At 39.8% G+C, this 19,470-nt stretch overlaps 1 protein-coding gene and 1 long non-coding RNA gene across 7 annotated transcripts in view; one reads left to right on the forward strand and one right to left on the reverse strand.

Annotated features, from left to right (window-relative positions):
- Positions 1-19,470, reverse strand: part of CTNNA3 (catenin alpha 3) — a 1,675,875-nt gene that overhangs the window by 1,597,098 nt on the left and 59,307 nt on the right. For all 6 annotated transcript variants that reach the window (XM_070057731.1, XM_070057732.1, XM_017348752.3 and 3 more), the window contains exon 3: positions 906-1,098. In XM_070057731.1, the coding sequence (XP_069913832.1) occupies positions 906-1,098 (193 nt within the window). The remainder of the gene's footprint in view (positions 1-905; positions 1,099-19,470) is intronic.
- LOC127484128 (uncharacterized) lies at positions 12,138-18,032 on the forward strand. The gene is made up of 3 exons (XR_007910889.2): positions 12,138-12,236; positions 16,635-16,724; positions 16,969-18,032. It is a non-coding gene; the product is annotated as an uncharacterized lncRNA (long non-coding RNA).

The following is a 19,470-nucleotide window of genomic DNA, read 5'->3' on the forward strand; positions in this document are numbered from 1 at the left end:
TTCTCACTTACTAAGAGACTATTGGAACTCTTATAGAAGGGTTTGGCAAACTAGCAGGATATAAAATCAATGCATAAAAATCAACAGCCTTTGTATACACAGGCAATGCCAAGGCTGAGGAAGAATTTCTAAGATCAATCCCATTCACAATAGCTACAAAAACAATCAAATACCTTGGAATAAACTTAACCAAGGATATTAAAGATCTCTACGATGAAAATTACAAAATCATGAAGAAAGAAATAGGATACCAAAAAATGGAAAAATCTTCCATGCTCATGGATTGGAAGAATCAATATCATCAAAATGTCCATTCTCCCAAAAGCAACTTATAGATTCAATGTAATACCAATCAAAATACCGAAGACATTCTTCTCAGATCTGGAAAAAATGATGCTGAAATTCATATGGAGACATGTGAGACCTCGAATAGCTAAAGTAATCTTGTACAACAAAAACAAAGCCGGAGGCATCACAATACCAGATTTCAGGACATACTACAGGGGCAGTTATAATCAAAACAGCATGGTACTGGTACAGAAACAGATGGATAGGCCAATGGAACAGTATAGAAACACCAGAAATCTTCGGCCGTTGTGGCCATTTGGGGAGTGAACCAACAGAAGGAAGACCTTTCTCTCTGTCTCTCCCTCTCACTGTCTGTAACTCTACCTCTCAAATAAATAAATACAATGTTTTTATTAAAAAAAAAGGAAGAGCTGGGAGTAAGACTGAGACTTGGAACTGTCTAATGAGCCACTCTGCCTCCCACAGCTAGCTCCTCACAGCTCTGCAAGACTAATAAACCTCAAGCCAACAAAAAAACAAAACACTCACAAATCTAATTTGGTAACTAACACCCTAAGGATATGCAGTTTGCATTTGACCAGAACTAGAGTACTCACTTTCATTTCGAACCTCCTCCAGTGCAGCATTAAGCTCTTCCTTTAAATTGGTAGCCTCCTGGGCAATCTTCTCTCCCTTGTCTAATAAATTCCAAGTTGCTTCCTCCACAGAAGCTAGAAGGACTCTAGCTCTTTTTGAACGTCCTTTTTTCCTGTTGGAAGGATTCTGAGGACAGTTTACAAGTGTGGTAACCTAAAATTGGAAAAATGCAAATCACTCATTAGACAAACGGAGGAGAAAACCATCCTGAGATATCTTAGACCAGTAGAAATGGAAGTTTTTCATAGCAATATGATTCATTCCTAGTACTCTTAGTATATCCCAAAAGTCAAGGCATGACACTCAGAGTAGCATCACTGGCCATCACAAAGTTCTTTGTGGAAGGCGGGAAGGAAAGGAGAGCCATAGATTTTAAATCTTACCAAGTTTTACACTTAGAAGTGGGAATTCAAAAGATGACCACAGAAGCCTACATCAGCTAAGATGCCATCCATGTTGTGAAGTCATCCTGCAACTGGTTCCCAGGTAACATGATATTTTAGTGAACCACAATTTTCACTAAAGAAACAAAAACATTTACTACACATTACTTAAGCATGTGTTCAGGCTGGCACTGTGGCATAGTGGGTAAAGCCGCTGCCTGCAATGTTGGCATCCCATAAAGGCAGTGGTTCGAGTCCTGGCAGCTCCACTTCTGATCCAGTTCCCTGCTAATGTGCCTGGGAAAGCAGCTGCAGATGGCCCAAGTAAATGGACTCCTGCACCCATGTAGGAGACCCAGATGAAGCTCCTGGTTGGCATGGCCCGGCCCTGGCCATTGTGGCCATTTGGGGAGTGAACTACAGGTGAAAGACCCCTCTCTCTCTATCTCTCCCTCCCTTTGTAACTCTGCCTTTCAAATAAATAAATCTTTTAAGATGTGAGTTTTCTTTTAAGGAAAATAAATATTTGTTTATTTATTTGAAAGTCAGAGATACAGAGAGATATCTTTCAACCACTGGGTCACTCTTCAGATGGCCACAACACCACGGCTTCTTCTGGGCCTTCCACGTGGGTTGCAGGTGCCAAGTACTTGGGTCATCTTCCACTGCTTTCACAGGCACATTAACAGGTATCTGGATCAGAAATGGAATAGCCAAGACACAAACCAATGCCCATATGGGATGCCAGCATCACAGACAGTGGCTTTACCTTCAACGCCATGCCATGCACAAAAGGAGTGATCTTTCCATCTCAGGGCCATTGTAGAAAGAGTGACTAATGACCCTGTTGTTTGCCTCTCCCTGCATATATGAAACATCCCATGAGTGTGGGAATTATAATGTACTTCATTAATCAATAATCAAGTCTGTTAGCTATTACCAGGTGTTTTGATTTTCAGTGAGGTACTCTGATTTTCAATATGATTAATAACCACACATAAATCTAAAATTTTATACCTGATTCAATCATATATTCATCCTGTAAGAAAAGTGTAAAATCTATAACCAAACTTGGGCATGTGAACAGCCAACCTAAGTAACTGCTTGGTTGTTTCTAGGTGTAAATCCTCAATTTGATAGATAAATGAATTTCAACTTTGATTTTCGAGCAGACTGATTTTTCAGTTAACAGAAGAATGCTTTAGGAGACTGTATTGTGTATGTATGTTTTCAATTACAGGAACATCATGTGAAAAAAATCATGCAGAATCTCGACAAAGGGGCCAGCATTTGGTGCAGAGGGTTAAGCCATCACTTGTGATACTGGCATCCATAGGAGTGCCAGTTCAAGTCCTGGCTGCTCCACTTCCCATCTACATCACTTCTAATAGGCCTGGGAAAGCAGTTACAGATGGCCCAAGTGATTGGGCCCCTTAACACACATGGGCGACCTGGATGAAGCTCCTGGCTCTTGGTTGCAGCCTGGCCCAACCCCAGCCATTACAGCCATTCGGGTAGCAAACCAGCAGATGGAAGACCTCTGCCTCTGTCTCTCCCTCTCTCTGTAACTCTGCAAAGAACCTTGACAAAGCAGTCAAAAATGAGAGTAGAAAATTATATATTTTGAAAGCATCAAATTATAGAATGAAATTTTATCAATTTGTAGCCAATGTTCTATATTAAGAGGGAGACAAAAGTTATGATTAAGTAAATTAATATTTACTCTATTTGGACTGAAACAAGAGAGTATTAATATTGGAGGGAGTGGCACTCTGAAACATACAAAACAATGGTTCCCTCTGGGGTAGAATCCCCAAATACTCACTATGACCCTGTTTCTTGCCTTTTGTACCTTCTCTGATCTCCTATACTCTCTCATACTTCATTCCACCACTCAAACACACAGGTCTCTCTCAAAGTGGTCTATCAAAAGACCTTTTCCTGGCCACCACCATCTCTGCTGTCTCCCACTCTGTCCCTTCACCCCACTCTGTCCCTTCACCCCACTCTGCCTTTTCTTCAAAACACTCATGGAGCCTGAAATTTCTGTTCTGTTTATATGTTTATTGTATGCTGCCAAAATAAAAATGTATACTCCATGAAAGTATGAAATGAATTTTATTCTCCAGTATCCAGAACAAGACATAAAGTAGGTATTCAAGAAATATTTATCATATTGGGGCCAATGCTGTGGCATAGCAGGTAAAGCTGCTACCTGCAGTACCCACATCCCATGTGGGCACAGGTTTGAGTCCCAGCTGCTCCACATCTAATCCAGCTCTCTGCAATGGCCTTGGAAAGCAGTGGAAGATGTCCCAAGTCCTTGAGTCCCTGCACCCACGTGGGAGACTCAGAAGAAGCTCTTGGCTCCTGACTTTCGATGGGCCCAGTTCAGGCCATTGTGGCCATCTGGGGAGTGAACCAGCAGATGGAAGACCCCTCTCTCTCTCTGTCTTTGCCTCTCTATTACTCTCTCTTTCAAATAAAATTAAATAAATCTTTTAAAAAAGTATTTATTATATACATGGATTGATTAAAGGGAGAGTTGAGAAGAACCTTATATTTTCAACTACCTTAATGTTAGTAATTAGCATATTACCTTTTGCAAATTTATTTATAATAACATATTCCTAGATACAAACAATTACAAGTATATGAGGTGACAGATGTGTTAATTAGCTTATAATGTAAAGATGTATCATAACATCATGGTGTACACCATAAACACACACGATGTTTATAAATATTTATGTATTTATTTATTTATTTGAAAGGCAGAGTGACAGAGAAGGAAAGAGAAAAGAGAGATCTTTCATATACTGGTTCACTCCCCAAATGCCTGCAAAAGGCCAAAACCAGGAGACTGGCACTCCATCTGGGTCTCCCACAGGAGTAATAGGGACCTAAGCATTTTAGTCATCATCTGTTGCCTCTGCCTCTCTGTCACTCTGCCTTTCAAATAAACAAATGATCTTTAAAAATATATATATATAAGTAGGAGCCAGCGCTGTGGTGAAGCGGGTTAAGGCCCATGGTCTGCAGCGCTGGCATCCCATGTGGGCACCGGTTCAAGTCCTGGCTGCTCCACTTCCAATCCAGCTCTCTGCTATGGCCTGGGAAAGCAGCAGAGAATGGTCTAAGTCCTTGGGCCCCTGTACCTGCTCGGGAGACCCTCAAGAAGCTCCTGGCTCCTGGCTTCAAATGGTCATAGTTGCGGCCACTGCCACCATCTGGGGAGTCAATTAGCGGATGGAAGACCGACCTCTCTTCCTCTCCCCCTCCTTCCCTCTCTCTCTCTCTGCCTCTGCCTCTCTGTAACTCTGCCTTTCAAATATATAAATAAATCTTTAAATATATATATATGTAAATCTTTAAAAATGAAGGAAAGACCGGCTCCTGCATGTCATCACATAGTCAAAACTTATGATAATCATGCAGCACATCTTTGACAACAGACAAAACATAACCCTTCCTGCTCTGCAGCAGATAGAGATTTTGCTCATTGGTTGTTCATGGAGCTTTAGATATTATGTGCACGGATATCAGTACCCAGAATGTAGCTAGGAATTGAAAAAGAATTCATAAGTTACAAAGGTAATATATGGATGAAAATCATTTGTCTGCCCTTCTCCTTCACTTATCCAACAGACTTTTTTATTCTAAAATTTGCTTTATTCCAGTGTTCATGACTCAGTGAAATATCTTATGGAAAGCTTCTATTTTCCTCTCTTAGATAATAAGAACAGGAGCCAGTGCTGTGGTGTAGTAGGCTAAGCCACTCCCTGTGGCACCACCATCCCATATGAGCACCGGTTTGTGTCCCAGCTGCTCCTCTTCCTATCCAACTCTCTGCTATGGCCTGGGAAAGCAACAGAAGATGGCCCAAAAGCTTGGGCCCCTGCACCTGCATGCCACTGCAGCCGCTTGGGGAGTGAACCAGTGGATGGAAGACCTTTCTCTCTGTCTCTCCCTCTGTCTGTCTGTAACTCTGCCTCTCAAATAAATAAATAAAATATTTTTAAAAAAGAAAATAAGAGCAATCATATTATCCTATAAAACTACATGAAGGTTAAATAAGGTAAAGTCTTCCATAAAATTCATAAAGTGACTCAAATACTGTTTGGCATTTAATGTGCATTTTCTAGTGTGTTCCCTACATGGATACAAAAAAAAATTGGCTATGGAAACCCTTGTTAAAAGATGTTCTCTCTGGACTTAACCTTACCTTGCTCTTGAGACTCCTCTCCCCTCAGGGCTAATACTACATGTGAAAAAGACACTTATAAATGCCCATTCTATGTGCTTCACAAGCCACTAAATAGGGTCGTGTGTCTTCATCATGGATTACATAAAAATAATAATAAGCCTGACTTAGTACACAGGCTTTCACAGACTCCAAAAGGCAAACAAGATATTGTCTGTCTAACTTATTTAGAGTTAAAAGATATCTGTCCAGATTAAGACAAATTATAACAACTACTTTGTTTAAAACCTTTGTTTAAAGTGAAGAATAAGTATCATTGTCTGAAATATTCCTTCAGAATGTATTTTAAGTACCACGATTCATGACGCTTCCCACTGCACATTCCTCCTCTATTGTTCGGATCCTCCATGCACCAAATGTTTCCCATAGAATAGCCTGGGCTTTGAAATTAAAATGAGCATTCCAGAAATGCTTTGTTCCTTACAATAAATGCCAGAGAAGTTAAAAAAAATGAGAAAAGAACATTGTATAAGAACATTGTGATTCCATCAAAAAAATGTAATTGTCACTTGCAAGTTTTTCACTTTTATAAGTTGTTTGAACCTACACCTTCTTTTAAAATACTCCAATAGAGTTATTTAATGTTGATTAAAGTTAAGTGAGATTTCCAGTGATTCATTTTATTTCAGAAGGTAAATATAACTTAGCAATCCTATGGGAAAAAGGAACGTTGGATTTATTTTTACCCCAATTCACCTAAGGGATATAAACTTCTGCTATCGGTAGCTGTGACTCACTGCAGCAGATGATTCTCACAAAGGTGTGTGCATTGCGAGGTGGGGGAGGTTGTATGTATTATTTGCAAAAATCTCTCTTCTCTCTTGACAGAATGTAACCAACCAGTAAAATTAGACTTGAAGTTACTCTGTAAAATAATTCCTGTTTCCTCACTTTCTTTTTCAGTACAAAATCAGTTATGTTTTTATGGGGAACACAAACAATTTGGTTGGAACTTGCAGCAAAGATGATTCTAATTTAGGGCCCAAGTTCATCCCTTGCTAACTTTACTTTCTGTCACTAATATCTAAGCCTTCCCCTTTCCCTCATTCTCAGACCCTAGGAGTCCCTCTCATATGGAAATTCTCCAAGCTTGTAGTTTTTGAGAGTTTACGTTCACTCACTTTCCTATAGTTTGTACATCTATGCTAAGCCACAAAGACACATGAAACCACAAAGCTTCATCATAGATACAGGAAGGAGATCCCCCCACTAGAATGACCCCAAATTAGAGATTTCAAGTAATATGAAAAAAAGTTATTACTTCATTCTGTGCTCAAAAATCCATAAAATCAGGTATATTTCAAATTATGTATAATATTTCTGTAATATTTATAATTTATTTTAGAGTATAAAAGAAGGTTTAGGCTGGCGCTGTGGCTCACTTGGCTAATCTTCCGCCTGTGGCGCCGGCACCCCAGGTCCCAGTCCCAGTTGGGGTGACGAGTACTAGTTCTGGTTGCTCCTCTTCCAGTCCAGCTCTCTGCTGTGGCCCAGAAAGGCAGTGGAAGATGGCCCAAGTGCTTGGGTCCCTGCATCTGCATGGGAGACAGGGAGGAAGTACCCAGCTCCTGGCTTTGGAGTGGCACAGGGCGTCGGCCATAGCGGCCATTAGGGGAGTGAACCAACAAAAAGAAGACCTTTCTCTCTGTCTCTCTCTCACTGTCTATAACTCTGTCTCTCTCTCTCACTATCTAACTCTGCCTGGCAAAAATAAAAAAATAAATAAATAAAAATAAAAAATAAAAAAGAAGGTTTAATAATCTTTCCTAATTCTGGTATACTTCTCTAAAGGCTCCCCAAAGATTGAAAATTAAAATGATATGCTGGGGCAGGCATTGTGGCACAGTGGGTTAAGCTGCCACTTGGGACATTGACATCCCATATTGGAGTGCCTGGTATCAAGTCCTGCCTCTGCTTCTGCTTCTGATCCAGCTTTCTGCTAATGCTGAGAAGCAACAGATTAAGGCTCAAGGACTTGGGGCACTGTCACCATGTGGGAAACTCAGATAGAATTCTATGTTCCTGGCTTTGACCTGGCCCAGCCCTGACGGCTTGCAGGTACCTGAGTGGACCAGCAGATGGAAGATTCATATTCATTCATTCGTTCTCTCTCCCTACCCCTTATCTTTCAAACAAATAAAAGCCTTCAAGGCTGCTTTTCCTCCCTTAATGTCAGTATATGAAATAAACTATAAGACATTTAAGCCATGTTAATTAGCTTAAACTTTAGCAAGGTCCTGAAAGAAATTAGACGGTTCCAAGATGGTGGAGTAGGAAGGGAGCTTGCTGTTCTAGCCCAGGAGAAGATAGTTTAAAAAAAGTGGCGAAAATGTAGTCTCAGAGAAAAGTTAGGGAGAAAACTTCAGAGGAAACTCTACCAAAATTAGAGGTTCACAGTGAACCTACGTGGAGGGCATGGGCACCCACTGCTCAGGACTCCAGCAGCAGAAAGCCTAAGTACCAGCATTGGAAAGTGAGGTGAGAGCAGACCACAGCAGCCCAAGCCACTGGCGAAAAAGCTGCAGGAAGAGCCTAGAGGGAATCCAGCATGGAGACCCATTGGGAATAGTATACCAACCAAACTAGAGGAGAAAACAAAAAAAGGACAATCACTTTACAATGGTGTCCTTTAACAAGCCGATAGAGCAGGCACTATTTTGGACATACAAAACAGCTGTGCCAGCTCGTGTCTGTGCCCAGCAATCAGCCGAGTAGAGACCCTGACTCTGGTGGGGAGAACTAACAGGGGGCTAGGAGCTTGTGACTGTGTGAGGCTTCTGTACCAGAAATGTGAAAAACACTGAGGGATTGTGGGAACCGTCACGGTGTGGCTGAGACTTTGAGCAGTCACAGTGGGAGACTACACATGCTCAGGGTGTCCTGGTTACCTGGTGAGACATTGCTGGGGAAACTGATCTTACACTGAGGACTGAATAGATCCTTTGTGTGGTCCTTGGGACAAAGTGGACAAATATTATACGCACTGGGGCTAGCACTCAGGCACTGGTCTCCACTGAGGACAGGAGCTCAGCTAAGCAAAATAAATTTCCCTTTTGATTAAAAAAAGAGAGAGAGAGAGAAGATTTACCAGGACTAGAACCCAGCGGCCATATGGGATGCTGGCACCAAAGGTGGAGGATTAACCAAGTGAGCCATGGCACTGGCCCCTAGGCACATCCTTAACCCTGGAGAACTGAACAGAGCTCTCTGGCAACACCCGCTATAAGCCTCTAGAGATTCACTGAAAGCAGACATTCCACTTATCTACAGGGTCATAGTACAAAGATATAAGCTGCCACAGCACCCCCACAAAAAAAAAAAAGAAAGAAAGAAAGAAGAAAACCAACAAGTATCTTCACAAACGCTGAACAACAAATGCACCAATTCAAGAAACAAGAATAAGGAAGACAACGTAATGCCCCTAAAAGAACACAGCAATGAATATTAGATTGTGAAGATGATGAGATGGAAGAAATAGAATTCAAAAAATTGATCATAGGATTACATAGAGGCTGGTGCTGCGGCTCGCATGGCTAATCCTCTGCCTACAGCGCCGGCACCCCGGGTTCTAGTCCCGGTTGGGGCACCGAGGACTAGTCCCAGTTGCTCCTCTTCCAGGCCAGCTCTCTGCTGTGGCCCAGGAGGGCAGTGAGGATGGCCCAAGTGCTTGGGCCCCTGCACCTGCATGGGAGACCAGGAGGAAGTGCCTGGCTCCTGGCTTTGGAGTGGCGCAGGGCGTCGGCCATAGCGGTCATTTGTGGGGTGAACCAATGGAAGGAAGACCTTTCTCTCTGTCTCTCTCATTGTTTAACTCTGCCTGTCAAATAAAAAAAAAGATTACATAGAAATAATCAGAAGCAAATACATGAACTAATGAACCTGTACAGGACAGGAAAGAAAATTTCTCCCATGAAATTGAGATCTTAAAGAGAAATCAAAGTGAAATGAAGAATTCAATAGAACAAATAAAAAAATGTAGTGGAGAGCTTTAACAACAGAATCAGCGAAGCAGAAGAAAGAATATAAGGACAGGAAAGTATACAGTCAAACCAGACAAGAAGAGGAAATTAGAAAACTAAAAAAACACTGTTGGGAATCCATAGGATACTATATACTATGCTTATTCTAGAAATTCCTGAAGGCATGGAAAGACAGAAAGGATTAGAAGGCCTTTTTAGTGAAATACTAGCCAAAAGCTTCCCGGGTTTGGAGAAAGAAAGGGACATCCAAGTACAGGAAGCACACAGAACTCCCAATAGACATGACCAGAAAAGATCCTCACCATGACACATTGTAATCAAACTCACCACAGTAAAACATAAAGAGAAGATTCTAAAATGTGCAGGAGAGAAACGCCAGATTACTTTCAGAGGATCTCCAATTAGACTCACAAGTGACTTCTCATCAGAAACCCTACAGGCTAGGAGAGAATGGAGAGATATATTCCAAATCCTACGAGAAAAAAAACTGTGATCCCAGAATATCATACCCTGAAAAGCTCTCATTTATGAACGAAGATGAAATAAAGACCTCCCATAATGAACAGAAATTGAAAATTAGTCACCACATGCCCAGCCCTACAAAAGATGCTTGAGGATGTGTTGCAAACAGAAACACAGAAACATGGTCATCATTATGAAAGAAGGTAAAGGAAGAAAAACTTTCAATAAAATTTCAAAGGAAATTCAAAGTAAAAAAAAAAAAGTGGAGTATTTTTGCAAAAATGGCAGGGAAAAGTCATTATTTATCAATAGTCATCTTGTATATAAATGGCCTCAAGTACCAAGTTAAAACACACAAACTGGCTGAATGGATTGAAAAACCTGCCTACAAGAAACACATCTCACCAACAAAGAGGCATGCAAACTGAAAGTGAAAGGTTGGAAAAAGATATTCCATGAAACAGAAACCAAAAAAGAGCTGGTGTAGCCATCTTAAAATCAGACAAAATATACTTGTACACAAAAACTGTTAAGAGAGACAAAGAAGGGCACTATATAATGATTAAGTAATCAATTCAACAGGAAGGTGTAACTATTATAATTGCATATACACCTAATTACAGGGCACCTGGCTATTTAAAAGAACTGTTAAGGGATTTAAAGGAACATTTAGACTCCAATACAATAATATTTGGGGTACTTCAATACTCCAGTTTCAGCAATGGAGAGATAACCAGACAGAAAATCAATAAGGAAACAGCAGATGTAATTGACACTATAGACCAAATGGATCTAACAGATATCCTCAAAACTTTTCATCCTACAGTTACAAATACATTCTCAGCAGTGCATGGAACTTTCTCTAGGACTGACCACATACTAGGCCACAAAGCAAGTCTCAGCAAATTCAGAAAAATCAAAATCATACCATGCATCTTCTCAGACCACAATGGAATGAAGCTGGAAATCAGCAACTCAGGAATCACTGGAGCATATGCAAATACATGGAGACTGAACAACATGCTCCTGAATGAACAGTGGGTCATAGAAGAAACCATAAGAGAAATCAAAAAATTTCTGGAAACAAATTAAGACAACAACACTATATATCAAAATTTATGGGATACAGCAAAAGCAGTGTTAAGAGGAAAGTTTATAGCAATAGGTACCCACGTCAAGAAACTGGAAAAGCACCAAATAAATTAGCAATCAATGCATCTCAAGGATCTAGAAAAACAGCAAACACACACACACACACACACCAAAACTAGTAGAAGAGAAATAATTAAAATTAGAGAAGAAATCAACAAAATTGAAACCAATAAAAATAACACCAAAACAAAGCAGAATGAAGAGCTGGTTTTCAGAAAAAATAAACAAAATTGACATACTATTGGCCTAACTAACCAAACAAAGGAAAGAGAAGACCCAAATCAATAAAATTAGAGATGAAAAAAGAAATATAACAAGATACCACAGAAATAAAAAGAGTCCTCAGAAATTACTACAAAGAGCTGTATGCAACAAACTGGACACCTAGAAGAAATGGATATATTCCTGGACACATACAACCTACCTAAATTGAGTCATGAAGACATAGAAAACCTAAGCAGACCCATCACCAAGACAGAAAATGAGTCAGTAATAAAGGCCCTCCCACAAAGAAAAGCCCAAGACTGGATAGCTTTACTGCTGAATTCTACCAAACATTTATTTTTTTCAACTTTTATTTAATAAATATAAATTTCAAATTACAACTTTTAAATTATAGCAGCTTTTCCCCCCATAACCTCGCTCCCACCTGCAACCACCCCATCTCCCACTCACTCTCCCACCCCGTTCTTCCTCATGATTCATTTTCAATTATCTGCATATACAGAAGATCAACTTAGTATATACTTAGTAAAGATTTCAACAGACTGCACTCACACAGACCCACAAAGTATAGAGTACTGTTTGAGTAGTAGTTTATCATTAATTCACATAACACATTAATGACAGGGGTCCTACATGGGGAGCAAGTTCACAGTGACTCCCATTGTTGATTTAACAATTGACACTCTTATTTATGACATCAGTAATCACCCAAGGCTCTTGTTATGAGCCGCCAGGGCTATAGAAGCCTCTTGAGTTTGCCAACTCTGATCTTATTTAGACAAGGCCATAGTCAAAGTGGAAGTTCTCTCCTCCCTTCAAAGAAAGGTACCTCCTTCTTTGATGGCCCATTCTTTCCACTAGGATCTCACTCACAGAGATCTTTCATGTAGGTCATTTTTTTTTTTTGCCACAGTGTCTTGGCATTCCATGCCTGCAAAACTCTCATGGGCTTTTTAGCCAGATCTGAATCCCTTAAGGGCTGATTCTGAGGCCAGAGTGTTGTTTAGGGCATTTGCCATTCTAGGAATTTGCTGTATATCCTGCTTCCCATGTAGGATCTTTCTCTCCTTTTTAATTCTATCAATTGGTATTTGTAGACACTGGTCTTATTTATGTAATCCCTTTGACATTTAATCTTAACTTTTTGATCAATTATGAACTTAAATTGATCACTTTAATAAGTAAGATGGCATTGGTACATGCCACCTTGATGGGATTGAATTGAAATCCCTGGGCACGTTTCTAGCTCTACCATTAGGGGTAAGTCCGAGTGAGCATATGCCGAACTGTACATCTCCTCCCTCTCTTATTCCTACTCTTATATTTAACAAGGATCATTTTTCAGTTAAATTGAAATGACTAAGAATAATTGTGTGTTCAACCAATCTACCAGACATTTAAAGAAGAGCTAACTCCAATTCTTCTCAAGTTATTCACAACAACTGAAAGAGACAGAATCCTTCCAAATTCTATGAATCCAGCATCACCTTAATGACTAAACCTGAAAAATATGCAACAGAGAAAGAGAATTACAAAAACAGCCCTGGTACTGCTACAGAAACAGATGGATGGACCAGTGGAACATAATAGAAACAGCAGAAATCAATCCAAACATCTACAGCAATCTTATATTTGATCAAGGAGCTAAAACCAATTCCTGGAGCAAGGACAGTCTATCCAATAAATGTTGCCGGGGAAACTGCATTTCTACATGCAGAAGCATGAAGCAAAACCCATATCTTACACCTTAAACAAAAATCTACTCAACGTGGATTAAAGATCTAAATCTATTACCCGACACTATCAAATTATTAGAGGACATTGGAGAAACCCTGGAAGACATTGGCACAGGCAAAGACTTCTAAAAAAGGACCCCAGAGGCACAGGCAGCCAAAGCCAAAATTAACAACTGGGATTACATCAAATTGAGAAGTAACTGTAGAGCAAAATAAACAAGAAAGTAAAGAGGCAACCAACAGAATGGGAGAAATTATTTGCAAACTATGCAACTGATAAAGGATTAATAATCAGAATCTACAAAGAGAGCAAAAAAAGTCCACAACAACAAAACAAACAACCCACTTAAGAGATGAGCCAAGGACTTAAATAGACATTTTTCAAAAGAGGAAATACAAATGGCCAACAGACATATGAAAAAGTTTTCAGGATCACTAGCCTTCATGGAAATGCAAATCAAAACCACAGGGAAGTTTCACCTCACCCTGGTTAGAATGGCTTTCATACAGAAATCAACAAACATTTGCTGGTGAGAATGGAAGGAAAAGATACCCTAATCCACTGTTAGTAAGAATGCAAACTGGTAAAGCCACTACTGAAGATACCTCATATATCTGAATATAGTACTACCATGCAACCCAGCCATCTCACTCCTCAAATTTTACCCAAGGGAAATTAAGCAAATAAAAGATCTATCTGTACTTCCATGTTTATTGCAGCTCAACTCACAATAGCTAAGACATGGAATCAATCTAAATGCCCGTCAACAGAAGATTGGATAAAGAAAATATGGGATATATACTCCATGGAATACTACACAGTGGTTAAAAAAAATCTGGTCATTTGCAACAAAATGGAGAAATTTGGAAAACATACTGAGTGAAATAAGCCAGTCCCAAATAGACAAATTTCACATGTTCTCTCTGATCTGTGACAACTAACAGACCACCTAAAAGGAAACCTATAGAAGTGAAATTGACACTATGAGAAGCAGTGACTTGAACAGCCCTTGTTTTGACTGTCAAGTGTGGGGAGCAACTGGGAGCAACTCGGACTAGACTAAGTTACTGGAATTAAGACTTATTCTATGCATCTGCTCTCCCACAATATGGCGCTGGGAGAGGAGGAAACAGCTTCTACTCAGCTGTCTCCAGTTCAACCAATAAACAGCAGGACTTGCTCCTGATTGGAGGAGAGCAGCGTACTCGGCATTGTGGGTAGCAGAGTTGGGATTGGTGGAAGAGGACTATAAAGGAGGAGAGAGACAACATGCACCGGGAACATCTATCTGAGGAACACCTGTGCAGCCCCCAAGAGAGCCGGCCGGCGGTGTGCCGCTCCCCCGCGGAAGTGGGGAAAGTGGCAGGGGGAACCGCCCTTCCACGGAGGTGGAAGGGACGGTAGCCAACCCGGGAAGAACCAGCAGCAAACCCGGGGAGGGCCAAGCAGACAAAAGAACAGCGCAGGGTCCTGTGTCGTTCCTCCGCGAAGAGGGGGAGCAACAGTCAAGGAACAATTTATTATTTTAATTTTTTTACTATTTTATTTTTCTACTTACTACCATTTGTTGAACTCTTTACTTAACACAGAATTATTCATAGATGTTTAAATCCAATTGAAAATAGACTCCAGTAAAAAGTAAAATGGGAATAAGAAAAGGAGGAGATGTACAGTTCAGCACACATTCCAATGGACTTTCCCATAAGAATAAAGCTAAAATCTTGCCATGGAACTCCAAATCCCATTAAGCTGTGTGGTACTAATGCCATCACACATGTTAAAGTGATCATATGAAGTGTGTAACTGATCATATAGATAGGATTGTCAAAGGGATCATATAAATAAGACCAAGTGTCTGCTAATAACAATAGGTAGAATTAAAAAGGAGAAAATGATCCAACATGGGAAGCGGGATACACAGCAGACACATAGAATGCCAAATGCCCTAAACAGCATTCTGACCTCAGAATCAGCCCTTAAGACATATGGATCTGATTGAAAAGCCCATGAGAGAAACTCAGGCATGGAAAGTCAAGACACTGTGGCAAAAAATTATCTATATGAAGGATCTCTGTGAGAACCCAGTGGAAAGAAGGGGCCATCAAAGAAGGATGTACTTTTCTCTGAAGGGAAAAGAGAACTACTTTGCTCATGGCCCTGTCTAAATACTTACAGAGTTTGTGGACTCAAAAGACTTCCATAGCCTTGGTAGCTCATGACAAGAGCCTTGGGTGATTACTGATGTCAAAAATAAGAGTGTCAATTGTTAAATCAGCAACAGGAGTCACTGTGCACTTACTCCCCATGTAGGACCTCTGTGCTTAATGAGTTGTACTATGAGAATTAACTGTAAAACTTGTCTTCAAACAGCACTTTATACTTTGTGTATCCATATGGGTGCAAACTGTTGAAAACTTTACTTAGTATAGAATTGGTCTTATGTATATAAAAATAAGTAAAAATGAATCTTAATGGGGTGAATGGTATGAGAGAGGGAGTAGGAGGTAGGACAGGAATAGGGGTGGGAGGGTGGGTACTGGGGGAAGAACCACTATATTCTTAAAGTTGTACCTATGAAATTTATATTCATTAAATAAAAGCTTTCTAAAAAAAAAAAAGAAAGAAAACAATTAGAAGGGTAAAAAAAAAACTGGATAGTATCACTATGTTCCCAAATCTGTATATATGAAATATATAAAACCTGTATAACTCAAATTAAAAACAAATTGTTAGCCGGCGCCATAGCTCAATAGGCTAATCCTCTGCCTGTGGCGCAGGCACCCTGGGTTCTTGTCCTGGTCGGGGCGCCAGATTCTGTCCCAGTTGCTGCTCTTCCAGTCCAGCTCTCTGCTGTGGCCCAGGAAGGCAGTGGAGTATGGCCCAAGTGCCTGGGCCGGGCCCTGCACCCGCATGGGAGACCAGGAGGAAGCACCTGGCTCCTGGCTTCAGATCGGCGCAGCACACCAGGTGCAGCACGCCGGCCGAAGTAGCCATTTGGGGAGTGAACCAATGGAAGGAAGACCTTTCTCTCTCTCTCTCTCTCTTTCTCTCTCTTACTCTGCCTGTCAAAAAAAAGAAAAAATTTAGTGACAGTATACGGTAAAATTCATCTAAAGAAATCCCTCGGTGTGGAATTTTCTGTCATGTCTCCCATCTAGTATCAGGGAAAACCAACCTTTTATAATACCTGCAAAAACAAGGTTCCGTTCATCTATATTATTTGGGGTCCAATCAGTTCAAAGCAATCTAGAATCAAGTATATCATAGTCAGTCCCTTTTTTGCCACAAAAAAAAAAAAAAAAAAAAAAAAAAAAAAAAAAACAGGCTATGTGGTTCATTTTCAAACTATAAATAAAAAGAGCAGGCACAGTATTCTTAATACTCATTTTCAGATTTTCAATCCTTTTATTAGTTTGCTAGGTCTATTATAACAAAATACTACTATAGACTGGGTAGCTTAAACAAAAGAAATGTATTTCCTCACAGGTGGGAGTCTGGAAGCCCGAGATCAAGGTGTCAGCAGATCTGGTTTCTCCAGAGGCCTCTCCTTGGATTGCAGATGACCACCTTCCACAGGTGGGTATGTATACAGGATGGGGCCTCTTTCCTGGATGTTCCCATCTCCTCTTTTTATAAAGATTATCAGTCACATTAGATGAATGTCCATCCAATGATCCAAAAATAGTCATATTCTTAGGTTTGGTGTTAGGACCTCAGTTTAAGAAATGAAGAAGTAGGGGAACTCAATTAGCCCATAATAAGTCTTACTATAAGTAACACAAATGTGCATATATAACCTATTGCCTTTTTTTAAATTTAGGCTTTTGCTTGCTTGTTGACAACCACTGCACACATGAAGCATTACTCTGAACTACTGAGGAACAATAACAAAGTACATATGGATCTCTCTCCAATTCAACAAACCCTCTGTGCCACCCAGAAGGCAAAGAGATTTACATGTCAAATATATAAGCAGTTGTAGATAAATGTTCTAATCACAGGAAGGACAGTTATTTCTGGATAAAATATGACATTAAATTTAGACAAATTTAGTAAGAAAACTATAATGTTAATCATATAGTCTCTCTACAAACATATAGTTCAAAAATTGAAGAGAAAAACTGTCAAGACATTGAATTGAGCAAACTGAAGAGAAATTATATTTGCGCTTATTTACTCCTCAATCAAGCACTAATCATTCTAAGTCAATAACTAGTATTTTATAGTAAAGTGCTGATTCAGAGAAGTGTTGAACAAAAAAAGCAAAAGAATGACTCATTTCTACCCATTTCTACTCATTTCTACTGACTGCTTGAAGAAAACGAAATAAGAAGTGAAAAACGAAATCAGACCAAATCTGGCCCTAAAATAAAGAACGGATTGACCTCATGTGCAGTAGTTTAGGCATGTTCACATGTTTGTAGATCTGTTTGTCCATTTAGCTCAGCATATCACTTTCAACAAAAACAGATAGTGGAATAAGGTTATGACCCTAATTCTGCATTATATCACTGTTTAATAATCATATTTAACCCCGTAAATCACAAAATTGAATAAACTATACCAATGTTCTTTGCCAACAAAAACTTAGGAAACATTATCCGCATTTCATTCCCACTATCTGTCGCCAGATCCTTTTACACCAACTTAGACTTAACTTACATTTACTCTTTTTTGTCACAAAACTCTATCTTATTGAAGATATCCAGGTTAAAACTATATATAATCACTTGTTAATCGTGTAGAAGAGAGAAAATAAAAGTAAAGAAAGAAACACCACAGGAGATAGTGATTAAATTTGTAGGACTCACAATTTTGTAGTGATACAAATGTGGTCTGAATACAGTCCATTAGTGAATTAAATGCTGCTGCTAAGTTGAAAAGTGTTTAGGCTGTGTATACTTCATTTGTCAGAATGGTCTCTAAGTCAATAAAAATATCTTTACCTCATTTTGTTGTAAAATTTAAAAGTCAGTCAGCAATCATGAATTTCACTGGCCAGCACTTGACATTTAATGCCCCAAAGTTATTGGGAAAAGGGTTTGACAGGTAGGACAGACAGGTAAGAAACATGTCATTATTTCCCCTACCTGGGCTTCACCCAGATTGGGAACTGTGTTAACTCACACCTAATACAGTTAGTTGGGACAAACTGAAAGCAGAGGGGCTTCAATTCAATTTATATTAGAGACTCTGAAACAAAACTGCTTCATGAACTGCCGTGCATAAAAATCTAGGACGGAATGGGGCAGCACCATCTAATCTTGCCATCACTGTGGACAAAGGTAGAAAGGAGTCCAGCTTAGCTTTCTTAAGTCCCTCTTGAGTCCCATGAGGCATGGGTAAGACCCCCAGACTAACCTAGATTTCCTGAAAGACAATCACATTGTAACTGTGTTGAACACTAGTGCAGGCCTGTTCTCAGTTCACCATGGTTAAGAGCAAAGTGATTTTGTAGCAGAGGGTGAAGAGTGGAAAGATGACGACAGACACTGGATGGAGTAACGTAGCTGAGGTCTGGGAGTCTAAAGCACCACAATGGGATGTTAAAGCATCCTGGAAGAAGCACGAACCCTAATCAAGATGAGAAAAAGCAGCCCACAAATTGTATCATCATAGACTACATAAAGAAATGCAAAATGGTACCCACACGATGACCATGCATGGGACTGGTCACCCTCAAAGGTTACTAGTCCAGAGAGCATTCCATAACAGCCAGCCTGCAACAACAGGCACCAAGTAAGTGTCAGAGATCATCACATGGATACAAAGGCCCTATCTCCCATTACTATGAGGAAACACAGGCAACACTATCACCCCATCCATACATCTCTAAGCATTTCATCTAAAGAGACTGAGCATGTACCAATAGAGGCTGTTTACTTTGTTGAATCACACTAGTTTAACATCCTTATTGGTTGAAATATAAGGCATTTACTTCAATGTCCCATGGGTAGATTATAAGGTAAGTCAGATCACTTTTAAAACACAAATGAACTAAAGCATATTGTGAGTAAATTTCTAAAACCCTACAAGTACTAAAAAAGAAAATTACATTAAATGTTTATATCCATTATAAGATGCATCCTAATTTCAGAATTGTTAAAAAAACATGCAGTGGAGAAAATGGGAAGATGTGTCTACATGTCTACATTGAAGAAATATACTACCATGCAAATCAGGGTTGAGAATTGCAAATTATCTACTAAAAGAAAACATTCATCTACAAAAAATCACAAACCACATTTATTAAGCCTTCATTTCTAGGGCATTCACTACTGTGGATTCACTCTACTACTACTACTCAGAGAGACAAGAACCT

The sequence above is a fragment of the Oryctolagus cuniculus genome, chromosome 15, assembly GCF_964237555.1.
Source record: "Oryctolagus cuniculus chromosome 15, mOryCun1.1, whole genome shotgun sequence".
Lineage (NCBI taxonomy): Eukaryota > Metazoa > Chordata > Mammalia > Lagomorpha > Leporidae > Oryctolagus > Oryctolagus cuniculus.